This window comes from Dendroctonus ponderosae, unplaced genomic scaffold, assembly GCF_020466585.1.
Source record: "Dendroctonus ponderosae isolate FM_Combo_2020 unplaced genomic scaffold, Dpon_F_20191213v2 Dpon_F_20191213_1, whole genome shotgun sequence".
Classification (NCBI taxonomy): domain Eukaryota; kingdom Metazoa; phylum Arthropoda; class Insecta; order Coleoptera; family Curculionidae; genus Dendroctonus; species Dendroctonus ponderosae.
The window spans coordinates 55,310,584-55,328,568 of record NW_026017110.1 but is presented as its reverse complement, the minus strand read 5'-3'; the positions used below and the strand labels follow the sequence as shown (position 1 = coordinate 55,328,568).

At 31.1% G+C, this 17,985-nt stretch overlaps 1 protein-coding gene across 1 annotated transcript in view; it reads left to right on the top strand.

Annotated features, from left to right (window-relative positions):
- Positions 1-17,985, top strand: part of LOC109537874 (apolipophorins) — a 126,854-nt gene that overhangs the window by 39,833 nt on the left and 69,036 nt on the right. Inside the window, exons 13-18 of the mRNA XM_019904796.2 lie at positions 1,407-1,542; positions 8,067-8,359; positions 8,493-8,894; positions 11,135-11,320; positions 15,088-15,257; positions 16,275-16,489. Of these exons, the coding sequence (XP_019760355.2) occupies positions 1,407-1,542; positions 8,067-8,359; positions 8,493-8,894; positions 11,135-11,320; positions 15,088-15,257; positions 16,275-16,489 (1,402 nt within the window). The remainder of the gene's footprint in view (positions 1-1,406; positions 1,543-8,066; positions 8,360-8,492; positions 8,895-11,134; positions 11,321-15,087; positions 15,258-16,274; positions 16,490-17,985) is intronic.

Below are 17,985 nucleotides of genomic sequence, written 5' to 3'. Positions count from 1 at the left end.
GGCGGTCAATTCAAAATTTTCATACTTACTTCTTGGGTAGCTTGAGTATTTATCTTATCAAATACCCTAAATAATGTGATTTACTTTTCGTGTCGGTTTAAGTTTAGCTTAAGACAGCACAGACATTATTTTTTTCTGACGGGAACACTCTTAAAAAAGTAACGACGGTTTTGCATGAAAACTTGTCAAGACCTCAAGAATTTAAGCAACTGAAATTAAAATAATAGAATTTTTAAAGAAACAAATGAATAAATCGCTACCAAAAAAGGAAGAACACTTTAAAACTTTTGTTGTATATTTCGTGATAGTTCTTAGAAAGTATGAATCTGGAAGTAATTCATATAAAATAACAACTAATTTTAATGAAGATAGCTTATAGTTTAAGTGGCCACGTTCTGATTCGACACTCAATTTAATTTATCGAATTATTGGCTGAACTTTAAAATATATAAACTAGTGGGTTTTAGCGGCGTCGGGTTTTTAGGCCGTCGTAAAATGGAATTTCTTCCTGACGTTTCGCAAGCACGAGTGGCTCGCATCGTCAGAGGTGGATCTTGTTTGATTGCTTACACTGTTCTGGTGCATAACAAATTTCAAAGAATGGCCTCGAAAGTCTATCTCTTTTGATCTGAAATATGTACTTGATGAGCGAAATGGTGACCGTTAAGAACCATTTGGACTCAAACTGTTTACGTTTTCAATACCCCGTAACTGCAAATATACGTATTTACTTCTAGAAAAAGACCTTGTTAATAAAACAGCGCAACGAGCTGCGATGCCTGCAATAATTATGCTTCATGTTTGGCAGTTCCAGACCATCATTTACATATCAAAATATTTTCCTTTTGAATCTATGTTCAAATGCATAAGGCAACCATAATAGTACGTAAAATACAGCATCGTAGCTTCAGAAATTCCATATAAACTTCCCATGTTTGTGAATGAAAGAAACTGCATTAGATGTATTTGTTGTGCTGATGTCGATTATAATATGTCTGTAAATGCAAAGATGACATGATAATTGTATGAAAAATGGGAATTCGCCATTTTACAAATTTATTGAAGCGATAAACAATTAAATACATGTTTCTATTTTAGCAGCTATTTTTTCTTTGAGAACATTACATTGGTTAAGATAAGGTGCTCTCATTTTCAACAAAACTTCCCAAACGTTTGTAGAAGTATTTTAGTATCTTCACACACTTAACATTTTACGTAAAGGTCTATATCTAATGCACTTTACATTTGCCAGGGATTTCAAAAAAATTTAATCATTAATATTCACTGTTTAGAGATATCAAGACGTATATCGGGCCGTATAAATTTCTTAATTTCTGAAAATATACCCCTTACGTTTCTGCTTACTCTTCATCAACTTTAATTTAAATGCTATTTTTGAATTTCAGATGACTCTTGATATCAACGATATGAAGCATTTTGATGCTAGCTTGGCCTATGATAGAGTCAAAAAACTTAATGGATTTGCCTACAAACCAAAGATGTATCTAGGCATTAACGGTCAGCGTGTAATGGAATTGCAAGGTAAGTTTTCCAACATATTTTAACTATTCAAGACGCAACTATTGTGTGTCTTTTTCTTCATAAAGTCGTTTTTTAAATGTCTTTTAAAAATTCTGAAAGACGATTCTGGTTTGATTAAAGCAAAAAAATACAATAAACTTCGCAACAAGAAAATGATCGTTAAACACATGAAAATTTTATGATAGTAATATGTAAAACGGCTTGGGTCAGATTGAGGCTCCCAAGCAGTCAAACACGCAGATATTAATATTTAAATATATGTTTATTTTCCGACCTAAATATAGAATTATCGTAGGTTTCAGCTACTTTGTATTTTTTGTGTTTTTGATTTGTCGTATGTAAATAGATCAAAGAGCCGTTGCAAACTAGATCACAAAGCTTAAGCAAATCATGTGGATCGAAATGGATATGTTTTGATTTTACGAGTCATTTATGTAGAAATTTATTACATTTTAAATTAATTTTTAATATCAGTAGACATCTGTAGGTTGTTGAATTTAGCAATTGTGTATTTCCATTCCAACTCTTGCAGTATTTAAGCCATTTACTTCAAACTTTGGAGCTTTAAAATGTGGAATATTTTAAGTATCGGCCTATAGTCCTCAGAAGACAGTGTCAAAATAATAAATGTCGAAATTTTTTTCTACTTCAAAAATGCAGGATAATTAAAAGCTAAGCAAGAGAAAACGTCTTAATTAAAAAGTCTGTACTTTGGAAACGAATGGCTTGCGGATATGGGGATGTTCACCTGAACGTTTTTACCAATTTTGGTACTTTATTTTGTTAATATAATTATTGATTAACTAATTGTTTACAACCACATACATTTTTTCTTCAGCGTCCTTCTTAAAGTGGTACAAGATTTTCATGTAGATTCTATTGTAGATTTGGATTTATGTATCTATTTATATTTTAGACATAACACTAAACTGTGTTTATTTTCTTGAAATCAATTTCCTTAAATGACAAGACAGGAAATTCAATCTTTTGTAAAGGCCTTATGATAGTATTATTTGGCGCAATATACAAAGCGGTTGAACCTGTATATTGAAAAGCCTAAAATGTATATTACCTACATTTTAAGTAGCTCCAGCTCGCATTCTATATTCTAATTGATAAACCACGAAACGTTAAAATAAACAAAGGTATACATTGAAAGCATTCTTGCTTACATTCTCTCAGTTTGTTATTGTTTGAAACTTAATTTACTGAGATCACAATGAAGATAATTTACCAATAATAACGAAAAGGAATGCTAAAGCGTCTACCGTTTTAAGATATTTCTTTAGTACTTTGTTCCAAATTAAGGCAATCACTACGGCGGGCAGAAGAAATGTTTGAACGGCACTTAAAATTTAAGCAAATACTTAACAAAATCAACTGATCAATTCTTATCCTTTCATGTTTTCTCATTTTCCTTTATCAGTGCTTATATTTTCAAAGGGAAACGTTTGAAATAATGAAGCTTATATAGTTGGAAATATCTGTAAAGTTTAGTTTTTAAGTAAAGGTATACCTTTATTAATTTGTTTGTTGTCACATAGGTCATGAATATTATATATCTAGCGGCCCAGAAAGCTCTCAGTCAGCTGTAGGTTTTGTTAAATTTCGTTTTTAGAAAATGAAGTTACTTCTAACAAAAACTAAAATACATAGAACTGGAATTTGAATTAAATTCAGAATAACAAAAATATAAGGGATTTTAAAAATTATTTCCGCATAAAGGAAATTTCAATCAACGCTTTAAAATAACTTTCCCAAATGTGTAAAACTCACTTCTAAATCAATTCATATGAACTTTATGAAAGTAATTAACTTAACTAACTAATTATTATCGCCAAAAGTTCAAAACACTGTTTTTGCTAGATTTTGCGAAAATCCTCCTTTTTTTCAACAGACAATAGGCACAAGTAAAAATAATTCTGTTTTTATTTTTATCGAAATATATGCTTTATTAAATAAAATAAATATTAACAACAATGTATCGTCGGTATACAAGAGAAGATGACGAAATCCAATATTTTATATTTGTTAGTTTGTAATTTCTATTTACCGTAAATTCAATTTTATCTATCAGGAAAAGAGCAGAACTTTCAATTGTTTAAAATATTATTATAAACTATTCTGATGTAAATTGATTGGTTTTATAATCAAAAGCACATGCTGTATGATGGAACCATCTGTAGCCTTGTTCACCCTCTGTTGTAGATAGACGATATCTAGTAAAAGTTTGATTCAGCCAAATCGGAATACAATGAAAACATTATGGAATTGTCAACTTTAGTAAAATTTTGCTTAATGTCGCTGTTCTCATTTTTCTCGTCGAGTAGTTTAGGAAAACCCAATTTTGCAGATGGAACCGTAAGGAAAAGCAACCACCACATCCTTATGAATAAATAATTTAACAAATTTGATTTTAGCTCCAGCGTTTCTCATTTGGTAAAAGCAACAAACGCGGTTTAAATAAAAATGATTCATTCACAAATAGCCTTTTTAAATCCCCCGTGGCAGTTTTTGTTGTTAAGCCGATAAAAATAAACCTAGATTCACTCAAACCGTATATGGATATGAGAATAAAAATAATTAGAGGGAATCCGGATTTAAAGCTAATTGAAATTCGATTCCAGAAAATTGCGCACAGTTGTAAACGAATCTGAATTCCTCGCTTCATAGGTCTATATATCATGTAACGGTTAGGAAAGTTACGGGCGTTATGGGCCCTTTTGCACGTAATTGATTGTTGTCAGAAGTTTAATCAAATTTTCTTGCTTGCAAGCACCGAAGTAATTACTACCGTAGATATCGATATGAATATCCCGTATAGTCGGTTACCTTATTTGAAAGAAGGAATTTACAAGTAAATTATGTTTGCTCTGTGGATTGGCTGTATAATGCTTTAATTATAATTGGAGAAGCCGTGCGTTTGATGAATGCATTTAAAATAAACGCATAATCAATACAAAATTGCTTAAAGTACGACAGACGATGCAACTGAACTAAATGATAGGTTCGATACAGTTTTGATACCGTCACACAGTCATGTGTACGTACTAAAAATTATTACGGTTTACACTATTTAACTACACTCATGTCTTAAGTTAATTAAAATTCTTATCAGCTATTTGAATCACCTTTATCAACTACTTTTATGCACATTCAGTCATTATATGTCCTTGTTTTTATGATTTTTAGCACTTGAAGCTGTTCTGAGTCATGTAATTTATTTATACTCGGTCTATCTAGGCGAAGAACAGATATTCAGTCAAGAGTAAAAATAAAGTTAATATTCAAATTACTGCATTCATGACACCACAGAAAAATGTTTGAAGAAGTAAGATGTTAACTTTATTAAGCAAATGCATTCTGACCAAACAATATGAAAGTGGTACTTCAAAATAGTAATTGAGTTTCATTTTCCATTTAAAGCAACTTTGCTTTTACTATGGGGGTGTTGAGAGGGTGCGATCAGAATCATTTCATAGAAACCGGTTGCCACCTCTTTCAATAAAGGCAAAACGTGTGAGCAAGAAGTATCCTGCTCATAAAAGTAATCGTTCAGGTGGAAATTAAAAGTTTCGTTGATATCTCGTAGTTCTTCGGTTATGCGTCCCTGTCCAGAATGATTGGGTTGCCTTCGTCTGTCGCAAATATTTTATTTTTTATGAGGTTTATAAGTACAATTTAGCGTCCTGTTTTTATAACGGTTGTCTAATGTATCAAACTTCAATTTTTGCGCTTTACATCAGAAATTCCAGGATGTGGTTATGATAAAGTTTCAGTTATTATTCATAGAGAAAAATTCAATTCTCCTGCAATAAAACTGCTGCAGTGCTGCCTGTGAAACATTTACATGGAATGACTCGAAACCTACGCTTTTGACACTCCCATAGTAAACCGTCTTAAGCAACATTAACTAACATTTTAAACGCACATCGCTAATTTTGGATTCTACATTATTTAAATTTTCTTTTCTATATAACTATTAAAAAACTTTCTCAAAGCAAGTTTTAGGTAAAAAGTACCTAAACAATTCTTCAAGTAATTTCTGTATGAAATATACCAGACCGGTAATTCAGCTTCGTTTATTTAAATAAAAAAAATAAACGTGTTAAGGAAAATCCCTTCTGAAAATACATTTTACTTAAAATTTTCCACAGAAGGTCCTCTGGCCTTAAAAAAATGGACCAATTTGAAAATTCGACTCCTTCGTCGGTCTGATATATTAGGTTATTAAATTTCTTTATTCAACCAAAAAAGACAATGTTTTGTAAAAATCTCCTTCTATAACATTTTAACCGAAAACACCATAAAACCTCTTCTATAAATTGCAAAACTCTTTGGAAGTAAAATTTGCACGTTGCAAAACTTGCATCCTTCATCAGTCTGATATATAAAATTTCACTATTTATTTTTTAATTAACACAGAAACTAGAGCTTTCTAATAAAATGTTCATTTAGAAAAGTAATTGTTTACCTTACAAGTGCCCCAAACTATCTTTACCAAATTGCCTTTTATCTAAAATGACTATGTTGGAAAACTGGCAGGCGTCATCGTAACATAGTTTATACTTAATATTTAATTTTTTTTATTTTTTACTTAATATATATTTATATTATACATTTATACATTTTTGTTTGTAAACATTAAAAAATTCAATTAAATTTGACAATAAGTGTCGATAAAGAAACGCACAAAAAGCATATTTTGTTACCTTAGAAATACTTCCACCTTCATTTGATATACGGACAGTTTTTTCTGGATTTATTCTTTAATGGGTTTGTACACAGTTAAATTAAATATGTTTTTTTACAGTGTTAATTTACTTTTATTTGTTTGAATTGACTCGCGATTTGGATATTTTTGTCGCTTTTGATTAAAGAACAATTTCAGACTCGCTAAGAAAGTGCGGGTTTCAGGTCGACAGATCTGGAGGCGTCAATGTCCAGGGACCGATTTAAATTTGCCTTCTAAAGAATTATGTCTTGCCGTGAGTGCTACCTGGCAGGGCAGTTATAATCTAAATATCGATTTATAAAAACAAATTTATGAAATAGAAGAAAGAATAAATTATTTATCTTTCGGATATATATAATATTTTCGCACTTCTATTATTTCCTAATTATACCCATGATTCGTCTATGAATTTAACGCAAAAATACACACGTCATCGGAATATTTCCTTCTTCAAATTACAATTTGACCTTCGGCAATTGCTTTCAGGTCCCAATTAACACCCGAGATATTAGGATTATTGTCAAAAGGATTGTTTTTCCAATTTTGTTTTACCACCAAAAATATTTTTTAATCTAAGATTAACACTGATGCAGAAAGTGTTACCAGACCAGTTTGAACAATCGTCTTCTAGAGTTCTTACAATTTGCTTCTCTTTGTCAGTCTCTGATAGGACACATTTAAAGTGGGAACATTTTAACGATTCACTATATGATCAATACTACAAAGTAGTTGGATTAAAAACCACACAATTTGTGATGTCCCACTTCACTTTATGTCACAGATGACCAAATTTGTTAAAAAATTGAAACACTTGCAAATGGAAAAATATGGAAAACAGTTGCACTTTATACCTGACTACTTTCAGTTAAATCGACATATATTGACCAATTTCACCCTTTTATTAGCCTCTGTCGGCTTCCAAATACCCTGAATATTATGCATTTTTCGATTATTCTGTATAGACAAGTTGATTTTTTAGTCATATAGGCTTATTGAATAAATGTTTGCTCATACAAATTGCGACATTTGGCACACTTATGGATATTTCAATAATTTCAGTCTAATCCTCTTAGACTTGCTGCTGAATACAATTAGCTAAATTGTATTAGCACATCAATTTATTGCAATTTAATAAAAGAAGTAACAATTATGCCTTTGAAATAGTTATGTCAGGTTTCAATTCATTAACCATTCCCATTGAAGCCGGGGTACAAAGCAAAATGTAGATCGAACGGCAAATTTAGTTAAACGCCTCAGGGTAAACTCTCAATGAAAGTGCAATACCAATCCATCTAAATTAAGTTCTTTATCTATTGTAATCGTTGCATGCATAACCCTATCCTCAAAGTATTATTACGTAACAAAGCATTGTTTGTTGGGTAGTTAATCAGCGTCTAATTGTGAAACCAAGCTAATACCAAACCCTGACGTTTGAATACCGAATAGGTACTTATTGGTTGATGGCTGTAACGTTTGATGGATTTTTCATTAATAATTCATAATTTCCTTATTATATGTTCTAAATGATGAAAGTTAATACGGAAATTATTTTTAGATAAAACGAGACAAAAACTGGTTTAGCGCTTTTCAACAATCATAATAAATCTTTCTCTTTTAGAAGCTTTTAGCTGGTTTTGGAAAGTAAACAGGCGTTTCGCGAAGCTTGCCTTGCGGAGACGACGGTTTTGAATTTATTATATTTAAACTTAAAAATGTTGTCTTACAAAATAAATTTTACACCTGATTCAATTCAAAAAATGTATATGTACAACACTTTTCCTTTTTTCAGGCTCGATTGATCTAATCAGCAAAAAAGAAATATCTCAGTATACCGTCGACTTGAAGTTTCAAACCAAAAGATTGACTTCAAAATTATTTGGGTATATTTCTAAGACCGACTCTTCAATTGGAACCGACTTACACATGGATTATAAGTTTGTAAATGTTAAAGAGCAGCGGCTTTCAGTAAGGTTAAGCTTGGCCAATCGATCAAGAAAAAATCTCGCAGTTGTTATCGGGACATGCGATGTCTCATCCACAGCTTATCCAGAATTTAATTTTAATGGCAATGTTACATTCCAGGTAATTATCCAATTCTAATTCCACCCTACTCTGAAAGACCTTCCTAAATCTACTTAAAATAATATTTATCTTCTCTTTTATAAGGAAAAGAGTTTATAATTAAAAACGATTTTACATTTAACTTGTATTCCAGAGAAGCGGCAGTCACATGGAATTTAAAGTAGGCTTAATACAGAATCCTTTGCCTTTAAATGATCCAAATTCAGATTTTGAAAGCCTTAAATTTGATTTCGTCTTCTCCCACAAGGCTTTTAGTGATAGTAGACAGACAATAAAAGCTATAGCCAACGTGAAACGAAAATCCAGTAATTTGGATATGAAGGGGCTGCTATTATATGAAAGTATTAATTCTGACTTCAATTTGGAATGTAGCGTCAATTATGGAAAGGACAAACAAGTTTCGGTGACAATATTTTGGTCACATCCACGTACTACTTTAGAGGAAATAAAGGCACATATTAATATTACAGTGCCGACGTTTACACCAATGGCCGTAAAGGTGGAAATTAGTGAAATTCATAGTCGCGACTATAAGGTAAGTTGATCAAATCTGAACAGGAGCACATATTTTGTTGCAGCTTATGGTTGCCGGTAGTATCTACACTTGTCATTTTTCGCCCCCCTTTACACTAATTCACTTTAAATTAATTTAAACTTGCTGAATCAAATTATGCTGGCAGCATCCGCTTTACAATGTTCATTAAAAGTGCAATAAATGCATGTCAAACGTACTTCAATGTATTAATTTTCCATTAGCATGCCTGAAGTAGTTTGGACGAAAATATGGATTTTCATAATTTCTCACTTCTGTAGATATTTGCATTACAGTAATTTTCATTTGTCACAAGCAAATTATATTAATAGATTTTTATATATTATTCTATTTTTTATTTATATTAATTCCAATTATAGTGTATCGGTAATAGAAAGAGAACATTGAGTATTCAAATCAAAATAACATTCCATTTGTTTAAATTTAATACATTTAATGCATACGTAGAAGTATACCGATATCGCAGCGTTTTTAAGAATATTGAATTTTTGAAATTCATTTATGAAAATAATCAATTTTCGATTTATCTGTAAGACCAACTTGACCTCTTATTTTTTTAAATAGGTCGATTAATTAAGTGTGAAATCTTTTAAAAAGCGAGTGAAAATTTCGACAAAATTCAACTGTTTCACATTTTTGTGCTGCTTCCATTTTCCTAGCGTACTTCGTATTTTTCAATATTTGGCCAGTGGTCCAGTGGCTTGTTTGTTTATTATGTTTATTTTATTTGCTTCTGATTTTCTTTTTTTTGTCGTTTTTAGGCCTGTCAATAATCACAACTCTTATTTTTTACTTATTTATAATCAGTCGAGTATAAATAACCCTAATAATGCTTACCATGTTAATAATACGAAATTAATGTTTCTTCTTTCTAATAAATTTCAACTGCCCTGATGATGGATTCGCTATCGTAGAGGAGATAATTAATTACATCAATTACAATAATTGACAAAGATAAAAAAGATCTGGATTTGTTAGTTATACTTATTTTCAGAAAGCTGCTGCTTTCTATTCATGGGAATTACTTCACAATCCCTGCTTTGATCGGACGGATTTTCTGCCTTAACTGTTATACTTCAAAAATCTGCACATTATAACTAATCAGTTAATATGCATATGATTTATCTACATCTATAAAATAAGTTAATATTCATATTGATTTGTCTACATCCATAAGCAGAATACTCGTTGAAATGTCTGGTAATAATTTTGTTTTAATTTTTGAAAAGTTGTGTGTGTGCAGTCCGAATTTCTATCAAACATACATTTTAAAATTCTGTTCTATTTATTAAAAACAAACGAGCTGTCTTTTAAAAAAATTCAAATTCATGTCAATATTTCAATTAAAGCTTAAGAATTAGTCAATTTATAAGTAATATATCTCAGTCAAAATATGTGTGCCAAAGCAGCACATTTTTCTCTACAGCTTCTTAAAATTTTAAATGTTATTTTTCTTCTAACTGTCTATGCGTTAGGAGAAAAAATTGTTGACATTAGACCTCGTTTGGCATGAAATATTTCATTAAATTAGTTCAGGTCAACTGTTTGAAGTGTCTTCAGATCATAAGGATTTAAATCGGGCGACTTTGCTGGTCAAACAACTGGAACCCGGAACTTTCTGATCATTGCTTTCCCATAGTAATATTTAAAAGCTGATGGAGAGTCTTGTACAAATCATAGATTCTGTTGAAGAACGACCAGAATGCTATAAATAAATTGGTAAAATGTATGCTTAGGCAGCTGCACAGATTCCAATGATTTTGTCCCTTATTATTTCTCTTACGCACAGTTAAGAGCTGAAAGATAAGTTATTTCACCGAAAACTAATTACTGAGTCTGACATTCAAACTATAGTTACTGGTCACCATTTTATATGTTTCCAAACCAATTATAAAATGGACTAAAAGGCAATAGATTTTTGCAAAAAAAGAAATCTGTAAAGACGCAGGTAAAACAACTGTAATTAAAAATATCAGTTGACTTTCTATAATGTTATAAAAGTTAAAACACAACGCAAGCTTGACTCTTCTAGATGAATAGTAGTCTGAATAATGAAGGAAAGTACAAGTTAATGTTCAAGTTCAGTGAGCCCCTAGGAAGTATTTTTTGAACAATATATTCATTGCTGTCTTCATGTGTTTTTGAGTTCCCTATTTATCCCTATTTTAGTGGAAATTTTGAAGCCCTGTATATTAACGAAATCTATCTTTATTCTGTTGCAGATAGATATAAACGGAACAACATTTAGTGGTCACAGTGCTCATGCAATCGGTTTTTATCAAGATACTAGTACAGCTTTAGCTTCAAACCACCACCTGAAGGTCTTTGTCAATTCACCAAATTTTAAGGATGTGAATGCCGACTTGGTGTTTTATAGAGATAACGATCAATTTAGAACGGATATTAAGGTAACTTATCTTAGGATATTAAGGTATCTTAAAAAACATATGGTGTAAGTTTAGCATGAAAATGTAGGTTATTTATTGCGCCAACATTTAACGCGGAAGGAAATAAAGTTCCCTCTATTGGTCTTGAATTTATATGCGTGGTAAGAGTTGTTATGATGACAGTATACAAGTGTCTCGAATGATGGATTGTTCACTTGTGTACTACTACTTCCAAAATATGGCTGTTCGAGGATATCTACTTTTTTCGTGCAAAATATGCAAATATTTCCTAATGATTTACGAGTATTATATGCGGAAGGTGTCATTTTAAAAATGATTACTACTCGATATGCAATTGCAAATATCATAAAATTCTGGATACATGCATGCTTAACAGAACGTCGAGTATAGCATTAGTAGCAATTATATATTTATACAAGTATAGCCTGATACGATTTGCTTGAAGATAAATTGGAACAAACTGTTCCTAATTTCATCATTCCTAATATTCATGTTCCATAAAATTTACATTTTAGTTTGCAAAAACGGTTTGTGCATCAATCCAAAAAAAAAGTTTGCTTGACAAATTCTAGGCTCTAAATGAAAAGTTCTGTTAGTATTCGTACCAAGACACTCAAGAATTTATCAACTTGCCTAAAGCGGATGAACTCGTTTGCTTCATTAAAATCTATGGTATTATCCTTCTTATTTTCAAAAAATATTTTTGAAAAACTTTGGCCATCATTAGCAGAGCAGCAACAAATTTTTCTTAATAAAAGTTAGATCAGATCGTTTTTTTTTTATCATGATAAGGCCGAAGTACCCTTTGATCATGCGCTTACGAGTCACGCTGTGTACCAAATCATGATCTGTGTTCAAAAGTGTGCAAAGTCGCCCGAATATCGAAGATGGCTTTCACCCATGGCTAATTTTGCGTAATTTTCTGTTTGTATTATGTATATGGACGAACGCAACCATACAAATAAACATAGGAATACAAATTTGTCGTAAAAAATATTTAATTTTTAATCAATATAAACGAGTAGAAAACACATATGAAAATGTAACAAGCGAGTATCACTAACAAGTATAAACTAATTTCAACTCTGACAATCAGATAAATATATCTAAATAAAACGTTTTAAAAGATAACCAAGTCAAATCAAGCAAAACATGTTTTATTGCCATAGAAAAATTTAAAAATTTAATGGATAAAGCGAGTGAAAAAACAAACACTCAGTGGTGGACTCAAGCCAAGTCCACAATTGCAAAAATATAAAAAAACAACCGACCAAATGACCTTGCAAAAGGTACAAAAAATTATTTGCCGTGGATTAAATTGGCTATGAAACAATCTCAATATCAGTCATATGATAGTACTGGCTAATAATTTCTTTGGCCCATTTCCAATAAGTGTTTTAGTGTTGTATCATTCTGAACGCATCTATGCAAATCCACAGACACGTTTCGAACGCATTTGAAAAATGTATTTATAATCGTATTAATCTACTCAATCTATAAAATTGTGTGAAAAGTTGCCTTTAGTAACTGAATCTAAATTCTTTTTAAAATAGAATAAAATGTTAGAAATAAGCAATGAGTCAAAGTCCCCGAACAAGAAGTTTAAAGTAGCTCAAAGATCATTTGGAAGATTTTCGGAATACCTAAAAATTCTGTACATATACATGTCTGTTAAGAAAGTAGAACAAGGCTAAATCAAGTAAATAGCTTTTAAATTGTGATCCTCAAAACATCGAATATAAAATACTGTCAAAATAGTCTGATTCTACATGATAAACGCTTTAATTATAATGTTGTTTGTTACGAGTAAATCGAGTCTTCTGAGAAATCGAAAGTATTCAGAGGAAGTGAAAGGTGCTTCCAATCAGTTACTGGTTACTGACCATTATTGATTTGGGAGTTGAAAAACTAAATTTTAAAACATTTAATCCTTTTAAACTAGTGAGTGACGAATTTATAGGTCCATCAGTAAAAATATTTTTTTATTTGCCTTTAAGTTTCAATAGTTACGTTTATTAATTTCAGCATTTAAACATCTGACATTTATGTATTTTTATTGTTGTCGTTTGTGCATATCGCAGGGTTTCTTAAATACCTTCATTACACTCCCCCAGAGGAATGACGTGAATTTTGCATCGCCTGGTGTTTAGTTTGTTTGTAATATCTGTCTCAAATAGGGCTCAAACTGTAGTTGATTTAATAAAAAAATAAATTACATTTACTTAGCCCGTATTTAATAAGCGAACAAAATACTTTCAAACATTTTGAAATTGATATCAGATATTAAACATGAGCAACACATGTAGTAACTGCTGTCGGAAGCGAACACAAAATTCTACTTAAAAATTAAATCCCACTTAAGGCGGCGACAAAAGCTTCTTTTGCGGAAATGCAAAATTCCGAAGTTCAGGTTATTAGCCCAGCACTTTAACTAGCAGTTTACTTTTATTGGCTTGAAATATGGGGAAAATTGAAAGACTACAGCTATTGTAAAAGAAGGCAAAGCGGATTATTCTCAGCTTCAGGGTGTATAAGTCAATTAGCTTACGCTGCAATCCCGAGATGGTTTCTCTCTTCGGTTCTTTATTGTGGATTATAATGTAACATTATATTTGACATCAAACATTTCTTTTAAGTTCTACGTAGTCCCGGACGTCCGAAAATTATTTTTTCGTGAGAAATAAATAATGAATATTGAATTAATAGCGAATAGTAATTATGAGTGTTCCTAAAGTGCATTCCTCTAAAGTTCTGGCATTGATAGATTTTACATGTCGTTCCATATGACATTTTTATAATAGGCTTATAAAACTCTAATTAAGGTCTAACTATCTTCCAAGAGGAGTCAAGCACCATCTCGATCGAAGCAGTAAAAGCCTTAAGAGTAAAGCCTCTGTCAGTAAGAATAGACAAGCAGAATAATGAGAAAACGTCGGCCTTAATTATTTGGAACACGTGGCGAATGATTGCCTAACTCGGACAAGAACTTTAGTTTGCTTACTTGCCTTAAGATTCAAGTCCCATATGTCTTTGTCACCCTTTCAACACGAATTATTACCTGAACGTTGAGACAAAAACGCTTTCTTTTTCATACCCTTTCATTTTAAATAGATGGCCGCTTTTTGAAATGGTTTTATAAATTTTACTTTATGTGCCTGCGAAAATATAACAGAAAACTTAATTTTATATTTTACGCTTTTGATTGAAATTGATTAATTTGACACTTTATTCTGCATTTCAAAATTTGATTTGGTTTACCTTGAACGACAAAAAGATCTATGAAATATGCAATCATGTGATACTGATTAACAGTTTAAGCTATAATTGAAGACAAAAGTTAAAAATCCGAATTATTCTTAGGTGCCAGTGCGCTGTATATTCCATAAAGATCTAGCACACTAATGATGAAAACTTAAACTTTACATTAAAATTCGCTTACTATCTCGGTTCAATCAATTTAATTTGAATTGACGGAAATTGCAAATAAACCATCAATCCATTATAGATGCGATGATTTAACGTGGTAAGTGTTAACTGCAAACGCGATTAATACTAATCTAAAATGCTTGCTGCAATAGCATGCTTCTAATAAATTCATTGTTATTTCACACAGTACATTTAATGTCAGGTAATAAATGTATGGAAAAATTAAACGAATATACAGATCAGTAAAATTTTATCTTAAGAAAGCACTTAGGCAACGTTTCAATTTCCATTATAGTCAGTATAATTATTTTAAATATATTTTTTATTTATCTCCTTTTCAGGCGACTTATGACGACAATGATTACCAGCTATATTTCAATCATAATTCTACATCTGATAAGGACATGCACACGGATATTAGAGTAAAATACAAAACTAAATTGTACACTCTCAATGCCGCAGTCAACAAAGGAGAACATTTAAAAATTGCTGTAGAGTTGCATATCGATCAGTGAGTATATTAATAAGAAAAACAAAACTTAATAACTGTATGTCTGTTCTGACAAACCTATGATCGAAATTGAAGTTGGAATTGGATTTTATTTGAATTCCAGAAGGTTGATCTAGAATTGAATTTTTGGGAATACGAAAAAAATCCATGAATTCTTTAGCTACAGTTGTGAGGGCACATATCAATCTTCATCCCGGAAAAAAACTCTGAGAAAAGTTTGTTTTTCTCCAGGATAACCAATATTGGATAATGTTTCACCACTCGTCAATTTTATTCCAAAATCAAAATTTTTTACCGCATAATTTATGTTTTCAAATATTGACGAAAAATTTATTGAATTAATTTGAAACAAAAGTAGATAAGTACTTAACTATTTTTTTCGCTTATGTTAGCAACATTATTTTGCGCAGAATGAACTTTAGGGTTGCTAATGTTTAATTGAAAAAAAAAGGGTTTATCTCCAATATTCAATCGCAAATTTTGCAATTTGGTTTGCTTAAACGAAAGTGTGGATTTACAGCCACACTTTCGTGCTTTGCCCACATAAATGGATCTATTCCGTGTCGCTTAACCAATGTCTGAATTAATTTCATTTCGCTTCACAGACAAATTTGTGTCATACATTTTTAAAACACTCAGATTGGTCATTACACAAAAGTAATTCCTTATGTTTAAAAAAACGGCTAGACTACATTTTAGTAGATTTTGCATATAAAACATATTATTCAAATGTATTGTGAATATTACGAATTAGTAAACTGCAACAGTAGTTTGTTCGAATTAAATAGAAATATTAAAAATATGGGATATATTGTTAAAAACCAATATTAACTTATAACTTCATCATTGATAGAAACTCTAAACTTATTGAAAAGTTTTATTCAACTACGTAATATTGATTTTCCAATTTGAATTAAACCGAAAAATTAATTTCGGTATTTTTTATTTTCCACCCAATTCATTTTTCGCAAATCATTAAACGCTATTTACTAATGTCGCTTTTCTTTTGTTCGTTAGGATAAGAGACGTGGAATTTTCAGTTTGGATTTTCAATGAGGAAACACAAAGGGCTCTCGGATTTGACATCAACTGGGATGCTAATAGAGATCCGAATCAGAAATTGTTGGTTGTAGCCAATTTTACGAAAGCAGCGGATTTCAATTACAACGCGGATTTAATTGTTAGTTACCCGGGCCGTACCATCATTGGGAAATATCAATTTATATTGGAAAGTAAGCACAAATTAAGCCTTCTGTTTTGTTATTTGTATTTTTTGTTTTCCATTATTTCTAAAACTCTAGGTAATCAAGCAATTTTCAACAGGTTTTTTTTATTGCACTGCAAGCCATGCGTTTTTACCGGTTGGAAATATTAGGATAATTTAAAACCGAACTGAATCGTTAAATATATTTTGTTACCTAATTATTATCTACTTTGCATGCTTTTACTACGATTTATGCAATTTTAGAGAATTGAACATTACATCAGCTAATTAATGTACGGTATGCTTTTGGTACCTTCCGGCGATTGAAATAATAGATTTTTCAGGTTTTTGTTTTCTACTACGATATAAATCTGGAGAAAGGAATTATTTCCGACTTTATGATGAGTGATTATTTCGGTACATGCATGTACATTTTACAAATATACAGTAAATATTTTTTTTGATTAGCAACAAAGTATTAAAAGGGAACAGTGTTTAAGATTTATCGGACATTTGTTTGTTCTAATTTGCATCTAAACTTTAGAATTATAATTTATTTTATTTTTATGTAATGTCGCGCCATCTAGCTTAAAACACGTTGTGTAGTTCTCTGGAACTGCTTTGTCGTGCGCATGACGCAAGGGCGGAAGTGACAAAAGGCGAGACGGCGTAGGGCGACAGACCTTATTTATTCGTTATGTAATCGTGATTGTTCAGTACCGTAAACTAATCTTTGTTCCACTTACAATAAACTTATTTTAACAAGTGGTGGTCCTTCAAACCTCAATCTATCCAAACAGTATAACATCCACTTGAGAAATATCGGATATAGGAATTGATCCACTTAATGAATGGAGGTAGGAATAAGTCTAAGTCTAATATTGAGTTTTAATAGATCGCGTCTGAGTGAAAAACAATCAATTACTTTTCCTCATTAGAAGATCATCTCAGAATAACTCGTAAGCACTATACTTACGGCTTTGTAAAGGAATTGACTATTTCTTATTGACCATTCTTAAATATTTGATTGCAAAATTTACTGGAAACATGTCGATAATTTTATAGGGTTCCATTAGACGAACTCCCTAAACTTTGTCGAATATTGCGCTTAATTACAAACTGATTTCAGGCAGAATTTTGTGGGTTGAATAGAAGTTAAAGTTGGAATTTGATCTAGAACCCTCAGCACGAAGATACTAAGTGAAAAGCAAAGTCCGAATCTTTGACTCGACTGCTTTATCAGATTTATCTGTAAATTAGTTATGGAATTAACTTAATAGGCTTTGGCACTTTAATTTCACACCTAAATAAGAGCACAAGAGTGGTTTTATATACTATTTTACCAGTTTCAACTGTATATTTAACCAGCTTTCAACTGCTACATCAGGAATATGGCTTCGATACTTGGTTGGTTAGAATAATGGCTAAATGTATAAAGTTGAATTTAGAAACTTAAATATAGTGCTGTGGTAAATTCTGTTTTTTATGCAATCTTAATTACGTAAATTGAATTTTTATTTATGT